The 12,622-nt window shown below is 26.7% G+C and overlaps 1 protein-coding gene across 1 annotated transcript in view; it reads left to right on the top strand.

Annotated features, from left to right (window-relative positions):
- LOC145187672 (uncharacterized) overlaps positions 1-12,622 on the top strand; it is an 83,257-nt gene that overhangs the window by 11,149 nt on the left and 59,486 nt on the right. The window contains exons 5-17 of the mRNA XM_090078137.1: positions 1,968-2,115; positions 2,186-2,460; positions 4,692-4,839; positions 5,541-5,800; positions 6,372-6,516; positions 7,779-7,885; positions 8,005-8,197; positions 8,290-8,392; positions 8,472-8,721; positions 8,813-8,867; positions 8,997-9,084; positions 9,166-9,332; positions 9,421-9,560. Of these exons, the coding sequence (XP_089934263.1) occupies positions 1,968-2,115; positions 2,186-2,460; positions 4,692-4,839; positions 5,541-5,800; positions 6,372-6,516; positions 7,779-7,885; positions 8,005-8,197; positions 8,290-8,392; positions 8,472-8,721; positions 8,813-8,867; positions 8,997-9,084; positions 9,166-9,332; positions 9,421-9,560 (2,079 nt within the window). The remainder of the gene's footprint in view (positions 1-1,967; positions 2,116-2,185; positions 2,461-4,691; positions 4,840-5,540; positions 5,801-6,371; positions 6,517-7,778; positions 7,886-8,004; positions 8,198-8,289; positions 8,393-8,471; positions 8,722-8,812; positions 8,868-8,996; positions 9,085-9,165; positions 9,333-9,420; positions 9,561-12,622) is intronic.

Here is a 12,622-nt window from a genome sequence, read left to right as displayed (position 1 = left end):
AATTTATAAAGTTTATATATTTTGTGATTTTTTTTGCATTTTTCAACAATGTTCTTTCATTGACATAGATATTTTATATAATTTAGTGGGAATCAATTAACGTAAAAAAGAACAGTATTAAACTTTTAAAAGAATAACAAATTTTACTGTAACACACTTTATTTACAAAAGAAATGTGGTTAAAAAAATGTTTCTTAATCAGAACTATTCAATTGATCACATAATGGTTTGAAAAAATCTAAAACTTAGTGTATTCTTTTTGATACAGTTTTCTATTTCTCTATATACCCTAAAGGATCTCAGATCTCACTTTGTCATACCTTGTCAGAATTATACAATAGTCCTGTGGAATCTTTATGGCTCTCTCTGCAGCATCATTTGTGATATTGACAGTCTTAAAAAAAAATCCCTTTTAGCCCTAAAGCTCTCTCACCAAAGTCCCAAAGTTCAGGATAAACTTTAACCCATTTGTAGTTCATGTCAAGAATCGTGAAGAACTTGAATGAATGAGGAGAAATCAGGTCAAGCAGTTCAGTTTCTTCTGAAACAATTGGCAAATCAGGCTTTTAAAATTCATAGAATTCAGATATATTTAAATTGTGAGACAAAAGACAGTTGCCTATTCTAGATTTTTCATCATTTCTAAGCTTGACAGTAAATAGGTAGAACACAATCATCTCTGGTGTTAAAAACAAGCTTGTCTTCTCAGTACAGTCATTGCAGCTTCAACAAATAGAGGGTCTGCACCCCTATAATTTAGCAGCTTTTAAACAAGTTCAAATCATTAACGGCTGCATTACTGCCAATGGAAGCAAAGAGGAAGTGACAGATATAAATAATGTAGAGGAATCTGCAATCCCTTTTTATATCTATAGTCTCCTCATCCAGTTTCAAGTGTCTGAAAAATGCCAAAGCCTTTAGACTATATATTCCAAAAGCACAAAATCTAGTCTTGTCATTATTTTCATCTCATTTCTCTTATCTTTTTTCATTAGCAGTTTTCTCTACCAATCTTCACATCAAGTATTGTGATTTCTGCAGTTGCATCAGTGGTAAAGCTTTCCAAAGAATCCTTGCCAAAAATTTATGTTCTGGGCTAAGGTTTGTTTCAAACAACTGATACCAAGCATCCTTGACTATGAGCTCAGATACATGGTGCCTACAGGCTAGAAAGAAGAGTGGCTTTTCCATTAAAATCATCAATCTTATTGATGCTCCCTTGTTTAGACCTGTATTGCAGGCAGTATTATCAAAGTTATTGAGATTAGTTTTATCATCATTTAATTTGCTTGTCTTTAAGATTGTAGTGGTCAAATTTACTACTTTTCTGCTTGATGTCCCAGTTCTGTCTGGCATAGCTGTAACTTTAGGGTTATCCATGAAGTTCTTAGAAAACTCAAGTACTACAATTTCAGATTTTCTTGGTTTATTTCTTCTTTCTTGATAATCCTTATCACCTTTATTTTTCTGTACTTCTTCATTGTATTGATTATTTCATCTTGAATCCAGTTCATCATACATTCATTTTCTTTTTTGCATTGTCTTCATAATCCTGTTTTCAAACCTTGTATCTCTTATATAATATATAACTCTTTCCTCTGGCCATTTAAAAAGTCTAAATCTTGAGTTTTTGCATCAGAATCTAGAAGTTTGTTGAGGCTTAGTTCTTTCTCCGAATGTAAATAGGCTATACCAAAGAGTTTTTAAAAAATATATAACAAGCTTTATTTGATAATAGTGGAGCTTGATCAGGTGGAATAAGCACCTAAAATACTTTTTAATAACTATTGCCTACATGACATGTTAAATTTAAAGAACATTTGTCCTTGACAAAATGGATCAATACTTCAATATTTTTAGTTATATGCTCTTTCATGGATATATACAAATAAAAATTATCAATTGGTAATTTGTTTTAAATTCATTTGTTTGATTAAATAAACTATATATGTTGTTTTGTTTTTAAGAAATTTGATGGAGTTAGCAAAAACACTGATGTTGCATATGTGTGGTTTTCCTATCCTATTGCTGCACTGCGTATAAGAGTTTTTGCTAATGGTCTCGGCACCAATAAACATATGTGTTTACGTATTGAGTTGTTCGGATGTTTAAATTGTAAGACTTCTTACTATCTTATTTTTTTTCTTTAAACTCTAATTTTTGTTACATATTTTATTGTGTATAGATACTTTAGAAGAAATGGGAATGGAAAGTGAAATTATTGCTGATTCTCAAATTATTGTAAGTAATGGTATGGCTGCTTCATCTGCACGCATGAATACAAAGTCAGAGGGGCTATATTCCTCAGGAAATTTGAATGTGACAGTTGATCTGAAAAATGTAATGATGGTTGATGCTGTTGCAATAAAAGGATCAAGTAATTATCTACTAGGAAAATATTTTGTGAAAAGTTATTGGGTGCATCTTGGAAACAATACCAATAATCAAGAATTGATTGATGTAAGTATATGGTCACTAATTAGATTAACAAAAAATTTAGCCTGTGAAATTTTTGTTAAATATTGCAGATTATCATTGGTTTGTATCTTGATTATTTTTGATATTATAAAACAAAGTTTTCTAAGCGCTAATATTTTAGCACTGTTATTTTCTTGAGTTAACCCTATTTCTCAAGTTATTGATTTTATGACTATTTAAAATTCATTTCAAATGCCGGTTTTGTAAATATGAAGTGACATTTGTTTTAAATAAATGATTTGATTTTCATTATATTTTAAAATTATCTTTTTCATTTTCTTTTTTACTCTAATACCTATCTATGTGGTAAATTTGAAAATGTTACTGAATGGAACTTTGACTTTGCTTATTGAGTTAATTTTCATTATTCTAAAAAGTGAGTGTATATTTTAAGGAATATCTTACTTTCATCTGTGTTAAGTTTCAACCCATTAAGGCTCAATTAGCTAATGATTTTCTAAGTAAAAAAACATCAATTTTTTACAGAATATTAATTTTTACCTTGCAGAATGTTACTTTTTGCCTATATTTTTAACAAATAGATATTATTATACTATATACTAAAATTAAAATTTTATATGTACTAAAAAGTGTATTGATAAGCTTCTAAATACATATTTAATCTTAAATGTGGCATTTACAAAGTGTAAATATTTGTATATTCAAAAAGATGTGTAAATTTGAATGCAATATCATTTACATAAGAAAAGAATTATTAAGGAACAAATTTATAGAAGTTCACACAGTTCCTTAGACTTTCCGTTTAGACCTATGAGATTCTGAACTTGTGGAGAATAATAACATCTGTTTACAAGTGAAAATTTTTTCAACACATAACTGTAACTAGGCTCTATATAACTTGATTTTATTTTACAGAGCAAGAAATAAACTGGTTTCCCTTTGTAAACAAGAATTCAAGATATTAGGTGAAATAACTAAGAAGGAGGAGTTACATAATGTTTTTTTTCAACAGCACTCTGAGACCAATTTTCTCTCATCCAAGACATGTTTCTTGAAATGGAAGAATCTTTTTAGTGACAGCATTCTGTATCTGGCATACTTGTGTTAAAACAGACCTTTCGTTAAAAATCTCTTACAAAGTGTATATCAAAGGTATATCACCTCAACAAGCAATTTGAAAATAGTTATTTGAAAGCTGTAGCAATAAATTGGATTCTAAAATAAAATAGTAATATTGTAATATTAAAGGTTGTTATTAAAATAGGCATGAAACAGGCATGAAACTTTGTGACGGTGAAACAAAGGTTTTACCCAAGTGGATAATACTTTATTTGCTTAGCTATTGACTGTACATAATGTATAGAGCTGTATTTGTTGATCTATAGTTGTTTTGACACTTATTTGTTTTTGATGGCAAGATATCATAAACATGCTTACAAATAAATGTTTAAATTTTATTTTTTTTTAAAAAAAAATTCCGTAAAACAATTTATCATAAAAGTTCATCAGGTTATAATGATTTTGTGCGCATTTGAAATTTCTGCATTAAAATCTTCTTGTAGAAAACTTCTAAGAGTTTAGAACATACTGCCCCCCCTTCCCCCATTAAACCAAAACTGCTAAACATAAAATTGTTCAGGAGAGCACATTTAAGTTTAAATTTTTAAATAGTTTAAAAATGCATGGATATCATTCATGAAATATAAACTTTCTAAGACTTAGTAAAGATTTATGTTATTGCTAAAAAATTAGTTAGTATTTATGTAACTTAATACTGTGACTAACTTTAGCTAAGAAGCAGCTAACAATTACTTTCATATTTCTCCTCATTTTATTTTCCAAGTAATATGAAAACTAAAAAGTAGCATTAGCGATAAAAACTTATCTTCGTGATGTTTATTAATTTTAACTGGTTCTTTTTTGTAAATGTTTAGCATGTTTAATGCTTTGTGAGCTGTTTTTTTTTGTAAGAGTAACTGAGCATCAAATGAAAAGTTTTGTTAAATTTTTTGTGCATGGAAGTAAATTGTTATTCTGTGTTCCTGCTGAAATAGTTTATGACAATAATTTCACCATTTCTATATAAAAATCATTGCTAGTGTAATCACTGGCAAATAGATATTAAAATCTACATTTAAAAAGTTTGTAACACTAAAAGACTTACAAAATTAATGAAAAGTTTTATCATACCTCATTTTTCTTATTGTTTGTAAAAATCTTTTTTTAATTACAGCTCAGAGTTTTAATTTCAGGAATATCCTGGCAATATAAAAAGTGGTGTCTCGCCTGCGTTGTCTTTTTTGAATACTACTCAAGTTGGAAGTGTTATCAAGATTCAAAGCAAGGAAGTATCTAAAGATAAAAATTATATGACACTCGAAGTTTATGGAAAGCATTCAAGTAAGAACTTTCACTTGATTTCATGGTATTTCACACACACAAAAAGTGCTTTAAAATTCATATAAATTAAAAGCAATTATATTTTTTATTTGCATTTTAACCATATTAAGAGTTTTTAGTTTTAGATGTTCAAGGTTTTGTTAAGACTGATTATTGTTATCAGCAGCTTCATTTTAAAGTGATTCTTTTAACTATTGGGTTTGAAGAATAAATGTTAATTTAGTTTTGAAAAACAAGTTTCTTTTAAATAATAATATACAGTATTTAGCACTCTTTTACAATGGTTATTACACTTAACTATAAAATCAACCATCAAAGTAAAGGAATCTCAAATCTTATTACACTTAATTACAAAATCAACTATCAAAGAAAAAATCTAAAAAAATATTCTATATTTACATGAATTTTAACCATTTTAAGTTTATTCAGTTTTAGAACTTGGTGATCCAAGAATTGTTAAGACTTATTTTTGTTATCAGCAGCTTTATTTTAAAATTTTTCTCCTAACCATTGGCTTTAAAATTGTTGAATTGTTAAGACAAATTGTTGTTATCAGTAGCTTCATTTAAAAGCTATTTTTTTAACTAATGGATTTAAAAGAATGTTTTTTTTTTTAGTTTTGAAAAAGAATCATTTTATAGATAATGATATACAGTGTTTAACGTTCTTTTACAATGGTTATTCATTTATATTCATTTTAGTATGTGCTGATTTGCTACCTTTGGATAATGTTAATATGTCATCAAAAGTATATTTTACAGTAATGAATGCCTATATTGATAGCCCATTCACCTGGTGTGCTACTTTTGAAGATAAAAAGCCATTTATAATGATTGAGTTGCGGCAAGTTTATCTAGTATCAGGTATCAATGTGCAAGGAGATTCCAACAAAGATGCATGGGTTAAAAGTTTTGAGCTGTCCTTTGGTATTCTAAAAAATAAAATGTATCCTACAAAGGAGGTTTTTAGAATTATATTTGCAAAACATTTTATAAAGAATTATTGTAATAATATTATAAATTATTATAATAATGTTGTAAAATAATGTTTAGACTGTATATAAACAAGTTTTAAAATTAATAATAGCATATGTAGGTTTGCAAGCATATATGCACCATTCCTAACCAAGCCTGAAATATCTTCACCATACGTTTTTCTTATTCTTAAAATTTCTTTTATTCGAGCATTCATTTCAATAATTTTATAAAACTACTTAGACAACTCTTTTAAACATTTTTATCATTTCTTACTCTAGCTTCACTTATTTGTTCTATAATTTATAATATCTATAATAATATCTATAATTTAAACATACATTTCAGCAATTTTATAAAATTTTTCAGACAGGTCTTTTAAATTCTTTTATCATTTCTTACTCTAGCCTCACTTATTTGATCCATTATATAAGGGATTTTTTCTTTCTCAAGAGCATTTACTTTTTGCAAATTTGTAAGAGAAATTCTTTTAAAAACTTTTCAAAAACATTAATTATTTGTATTATTTGTTCCTTTAGATTGTTGTTTAAACTTTAGGTTTATAAAGGAAGCATTGGTCGTATATTTCCTTATTCTTTAAACTGGTTTTCAAGATTGATGCTAGCAAAATATATCAGAGTAACTCCTAGAGATTGGGAAAAAGAATGCTGCATGCGTGTTCATGTAAGAGGCTGTTTGAAAGGTAAGTTGTATTGTCTTTAGAGGATAAGTGGCAAACAGAAATCAGAAGATATAAAAAGTAGCTCTAGAACAAAATCAGTCAGAGTCCTCTGTTGTTTTCATGTTTTTTTTAAAGATTTAAGTTCATATTGATAATTACACTTCTTAGTTATTCTTTCTTCTTCTTGAATCTTCTTGAATTCTTGAATTATTACAAATCTAATATTACTCATTGAAGTGTTAAAACAGAAAACAAAATGTGTGTCCATTTTAAAAGTGCTTTTTTTTAAAGTTCTGTGTTTAAAAAGTTTTTTGTTCTCTTAAAAAGTATTTTAACTTACTTCAATTTGATAAAAAGGCTGTGATATCGTAACATTTTACAACAAATATTATTAAATTAAATATAAAATATTAAATTCGCAAAATTTTACTCTTAAATACTTGCAACTTTTTTCTTTTATTTTGAATGTTCAAGTTATAAAGACCAATCTGCTTTCAAGGTAAAAAACTTGTTTTAATCAAAATGTATTTCGGAAAATGGAGGCTCAATTTAAGGAGAACTGATTCGATATTAAAAAATGAATTTGTTTTTGAATTTAAAGATTTTGTTAACAATGCAAGAACGCTAAAAACTACTAAAAGAAATATTTTAAAGATGGCAGCATCCTTTTTTGATCCCCTAGGTTTTTAACACCGATAACTTCAAGAGTAAAAACAATTCTTCAACAAATAAATTTCACCTTGCATTGCATATATATTCTCGAATACTTCAAATTTGAAATTTTTAATTTAAAATTTTAAAAATTTCAAATTTGGCTTACACAATATCAATTAAACTGCTTGTATACATTTGAGTAAATACTCGAAAATATTGATAAATAAAAAGTAACATAAAGTATAACAAATAGATAAAATACAATAAATAAAAAATAAAATAATAAATATATTTAAATATAATATATAAAAATAAATATATAATCTGCAAAATGAAAATAAATAAATATATGATATACAATACTCATTTGTACATCATGTTTACATGATGTATATCATAATTAGAAAATTAAAACATTTTTCTCAAAAGTGTGTGCAAATCAACATCAGGAGTACTTTTCAACAATTAAACACTTATCATATTAATGTTTACATGATTCTATAAAAAAGCTGGCCAATTAAAAAAAGTTGTCTTAATATTGATATTAAATAGTATGCTGCTTTAGTTTTGAATAAAATAGTAAATAGTATGCTGCATTTTGTTTCTAAGCTTTAATATTTTTATTGTAGCTTTGGATGCACCTAGTGAATTAAGTATTAAAGAAGATATTAATGGAGAGTTGCTGCTAAAGTGGAAAAAACCAGAGTTTGCTCCAATATCAGTTCAAAAATATGTTGTAAGTTTTTTCATCAAGATGTTTTAAACGTAATAAAAGTTTTTCTTTTATTAATAAATTGATACAAACTTAATGTCATTTGATTTGTTTTTTTTTTTATTTTTTTTTTATTTTATCAGATCAGCGTGCAATCAATCAAGCCATACAACAACTCTTTTTTTTTCTCTAACTCATATGAGACAAGCTTAAATACAAACTTGAGTATTTCAGTTGACTTTCATGCAGCATTGTTTAACATCTCTATAGATGTATTTTATGATGAAGATTATTATGCAAGAGGAGGAAGTCTACAATATTATTCTAAACCTACCTGTAAGTTTCTCTTTTGCAGACTTTTTTAAAACTTGTTAGGTAGTAAACAAATTTTCTTCTTATTTTTTTTTTACAAAGAGTTTTTTTTGTAGCACCTCCAGCACCTTTTTATGAGGTGTTTTATTCATTCAACGGCTACACTGAAGTATTTGAGTGTCAGTTTTATAGTGTATCTGATGTTAATGGTCCTGTCAGGTTTGTTCACTTTGTCTTCCGTTTATATAAGTTTTGTGTACAATTGCATGATTTCTCTTGTGATGTTTTGTAATTTCAGTTTTTATGAGATTATTATCTCGGAGAAAGAAGTATCTTCACTGGAAATGAAAACATTAACTTTAAGAGATCAAATCACTGCTAAATCATTAAACCTTTCATATTTTTTGGCATCATCGTTTTCTTCAAAAAACTTTGTTACCAGGTCTTTAAAGTTTTATGAAGGTTTAGAAACAGTGGATGGTTTAAATGTCAGTTTGCCTACAATTGCAAGTTTGTTTCTGTATATCAGAGCTGTTATCAAACCTTCGGTTAGTTTTTTGTGCTCATATGGTTTTCTTAGTCCTGTTTTCTATTGTCATTTAGATGAAAAACTGATGGATCTCTTTGTTGTTTCTTTAGGAAGAAAACTATAGCAACATGACTTACTATGGTAATGTCATGAAATGGAATATAGGTAATGGAAGTATTTTTTGCTAAATCACTCTTTTTTTTTTAAAGCACAATGAAATTTTACTCTTTATTTATTTTCTAACTTTATATTTAAGTTTGTTTTTTTTAAATGTCTCTTAAAACTTTTTTCCAGTTCGTAAAACATTGCCCCAGAAAGAATTACAATGGGATAAAAGTGTTGGACATGTGATTGAGTTAGTGAAAGGTCCTCCAAACACATTGTAAGCTTTGTGAGGTTTGTTAAAAGATCGGAATGGTCATAAGTTATTTACTAAAATAGTTTTAGTCATGATTTTTTTTAGGGTTTATGAAGTGATTGTGATGAAAATAAACACAAGTTCATATGTTAAAAATGCTACTTCTACTTATACACAGTTTAAAGTTTATGAGACTGCAGGTTATAACGAACCCTACATCACTGCTTCATTTGATACTTCAATGTATGAAAAGTACAGACATTTTGTTTTAGGTAAATCTTCTTTATGTCAAGTTGATACGCTAACTTTTTTGACAGTTCTGACAGTAAAAATGTTAAAGAAGAAATGAAATCTTTTTAGGTAACAATTATGTCTTTACTGTTGAGGGATACAGTTGGGATGAAAGTCATGAAAGTGAGAAAAGTATTAAGTCTTATTTCAATGGTAAACTAAGTGCTGGTCAAACTTATACCTTGTTTCAAAGAATTCATCTTGATAATGTAATTTTGTTCTTTAATATTTTTGTTTTTCTTTAGGTTTTATTTAAATTAGTTTTGTTTTTTTTATTTGTATTTCATTGTTACACTTAAGAAGCATATTATGAATTCTTTTTATTTTGTTATCATAAAAATAAAAAGTAGGGAGAGGATGTGTTTAAGAAACAGAAATTAAAAAAGATAAAAGTTTTCTATTAAAATTACTTAGTATTACTGTTAAAATATTTAGGATTGATAAGAAGTATTATAATCATCATAAAATTTTTCTTTAAAATCTTTTTCTTAAAAGCTGTAATTGACTTGCACTTTCTGTAATTGACTGTTATTTTCAGTAGGATACTTCACTGAAAACAAAATGATCAAAGGATGCAAATACTATTGATTAATAGTTGCTGAATTAACAATTGCTTTTGTGCTACAGATTTTAGCAGGAATATTTTTAATCATAGATAAACACTTAATCTTTGCTGTTTCAATGTGGCATATTGAATGTTGTCCTTCAATTCATTTCTCTTATAAACTGAAATTTTATAAAAAAAACTGTGCAATACAGTGCTATTACTCAAATAACCAAAATACAATTTTTATCTCCTGGAACTGACATGAAGGGGACTTTTAGTTGATAAATATTTGTAAAATCACAGCCACCTGAAAGTTTGTTGCAATAGAAATGGTATTCTTCAGTCAATATCCTTGTTAACATATAGTGTTCATTAAGTTTTCAATATACAAAGAAAGAAACTATGATCAGCAAATAACATTTCATCCTCTTGTTTAATTATTGAAGCTGTTTTTTGGAAAATGTTGTCTGTTTTTTCTAAGAATGATGAATATCTTCAAATTTACATAACAAAAACAACATTATTTTATACAAATTATAAATTACCATTTTTTCTGATTAAAGTCATAAAATTTATTGGTAATGAAAACATTTTCACACATGATAAAAGATAAATCTTTGCATTCCCTTCAATAAATTAGCAAAATGTTTATCTATTACTGACATTTTTGAATTTCTATGCAGTAAAACAAAAACAAATTCACTTTTTCTATTGTTTCTCTAAAATTCCATTTGAAATTTGCACAACTTGCACAGAGTTTCTTGTATTTAGGGCTAAGCAATTATGCATAAAATAATAATCTATCTTTCATGAAATTGAAATAGTTAAAGATGGAGCATAAAACAACTTTTAAGCAATGGTTTTTGTTAAAATGTGTGTTTGTTTTAAAAAAAAGAGAATAAAGTATACATCATATCGTTTTACTTTAAGGTTTTTTTTTAGCTGAAAAAGCTCTTTTATTTTTAATAGAAATCTACCAGCATATACAAAATATTTATTGTTTACTTTTTTTCATTATTATCGTTTGTGTCTGTAAACACAAGTTGATTTAACTAGAGGCATCAGCTAGTTAGTTAATGTGTTATAAAAAAAAAAAATATTTTTGTTTGTGAGAATTGAAGTTTAAAAAAAAAGTTTGTGAGAATTGAAGTTTAAAAAAAAGTTTAAAAAGAACCATGATATAAAAACTAGGTGTTAAAAGTATATGACATTTATAAGAGAATGATAAAAAATATTTAAACAAATGAAATTACTTAGTTTATCTGCAAACACAAATGATGATAATGAAAAATTGATTTAACTATAGGCACCAGCTAATTAGTTTTAAAAAATCTTACTAATAAAAACCTTATTTTTCATTTGGTTGTATATTTTTCTTGATAAATGAAGTTAAGAAAAAACCAAAGTTTTTTTTTTAAAAAAAGGGCTAAATAACTAGGTTTTAAAATATACAACTTTTATGAGAGAAACATAATTTGAATAGTTTAACCAGAAAAAGAATTTAAACACATTTTACCAGAGGAAGATAACTTATGGTATATATATAAAATGATGTGTGCTCTAATGCAATCTGAAGTATTGTCAAGTTTTTTGTTGTTCTTAGTTCTAAGGCACTTTTTAAATATGTCTAATTATAAATAACTTATTTAGAATAAAACATACACATACAAGTAATATACCAAAACAAAACTTACCTATACCTGTACCTATGGAAATTTTAATAAAATTAATATAAAAACAGATTCTAATTATTATAAACAAAATAAATAATTCTATTGTTCATAAAAATGTTTTATCTATCATCAGGGTTGTCATCATGGTTGAAGTTCAGTTTTTGCACTTTGAGCATTTGTATTGTATTCCACTTATACTATGAAGCATGATTTTTGTCTCAGGCTTTTGTTTATATTTGTGTTTTAAGTCTCATAATGATCAACAAGATTCATAAGGATTGAGTTCAAATTAAAATTGACTTTAGATTCTCTACTTACAGCAGAATTATTGTTATTAATCACCACAAGTTGTTAGAACAAATGTTAACTTGATGGAGATATTTTCCAGTAAAAAAAAAATGTCTCTTTTGCTTTTTTAGGTTATTGTGTTCTGGGAACATCTTTAATCCTATTTATAAAGCTTCTTGATTGCACTGTACCAACAATGTAATTCTTACTAAAGTAATGAAATATTTTGAAAGTTAATTTATTTGTTTTACACCATATTGTCTCAACTATTTCTTCGACTCTGTTTACTAATTAACATTAAAAATGATTATTTTGCCATCAGTGTCATATTACCAGGAGTGATATTGACCTTAGATCATGGTTTTACGCCTGTGCAATACTGCTGCTAATTATTTTATCCTAAATAAAAGTAAATTGAAAATTGTCCTACAATTTCTTCAAGCTTTCATGAAAAATGTTTATAACTGTCTTATGTTATTTTCAAAATCACTTGATTGCATTAATGAATGCATAGTTTTCAAACATCCTTTCTTATATTTTAGGAAAATGTTTATGGAATGCCTTATCTTTTTAAGTAGCTCAATCGTATTCATTTTTAATCGTTTACTTTCTTTTCCTTTTCTTTTTTTTTCCAGGTTCATTCCTTGTTTTTGTTTCTATCAGATGCCTTCTAGCAATTTTGGTGTTTGAGCATTTTTATTGTTCATCTTAGCTTTTAAGTATATCTTACCGGTCATGAAAAGAAATGTAAGGATGACACAAA

The sequence above is a fragment of the Hydra viridissima genome, unplaced genomic scaffold (assembly GCF_058129835.1).
Source record: "Hydra viridissima isolate aposymbiotic clone 2 unplaced genomic scaffold, HvirCarnegie_v1 scaffold_2, whole genome shotgun sequence".
NCBI lineage: Eukaryota > Metazoa > Cnidaria > Hydrozoa > Anthoathecata > Hydridae > Hydra > Hydra viridissima.
The sequence above is the reverse complement of the archived record's forward strand: the minus strand, read 5'-3'. Positions and strand labels throughout refer to the sequence as shown.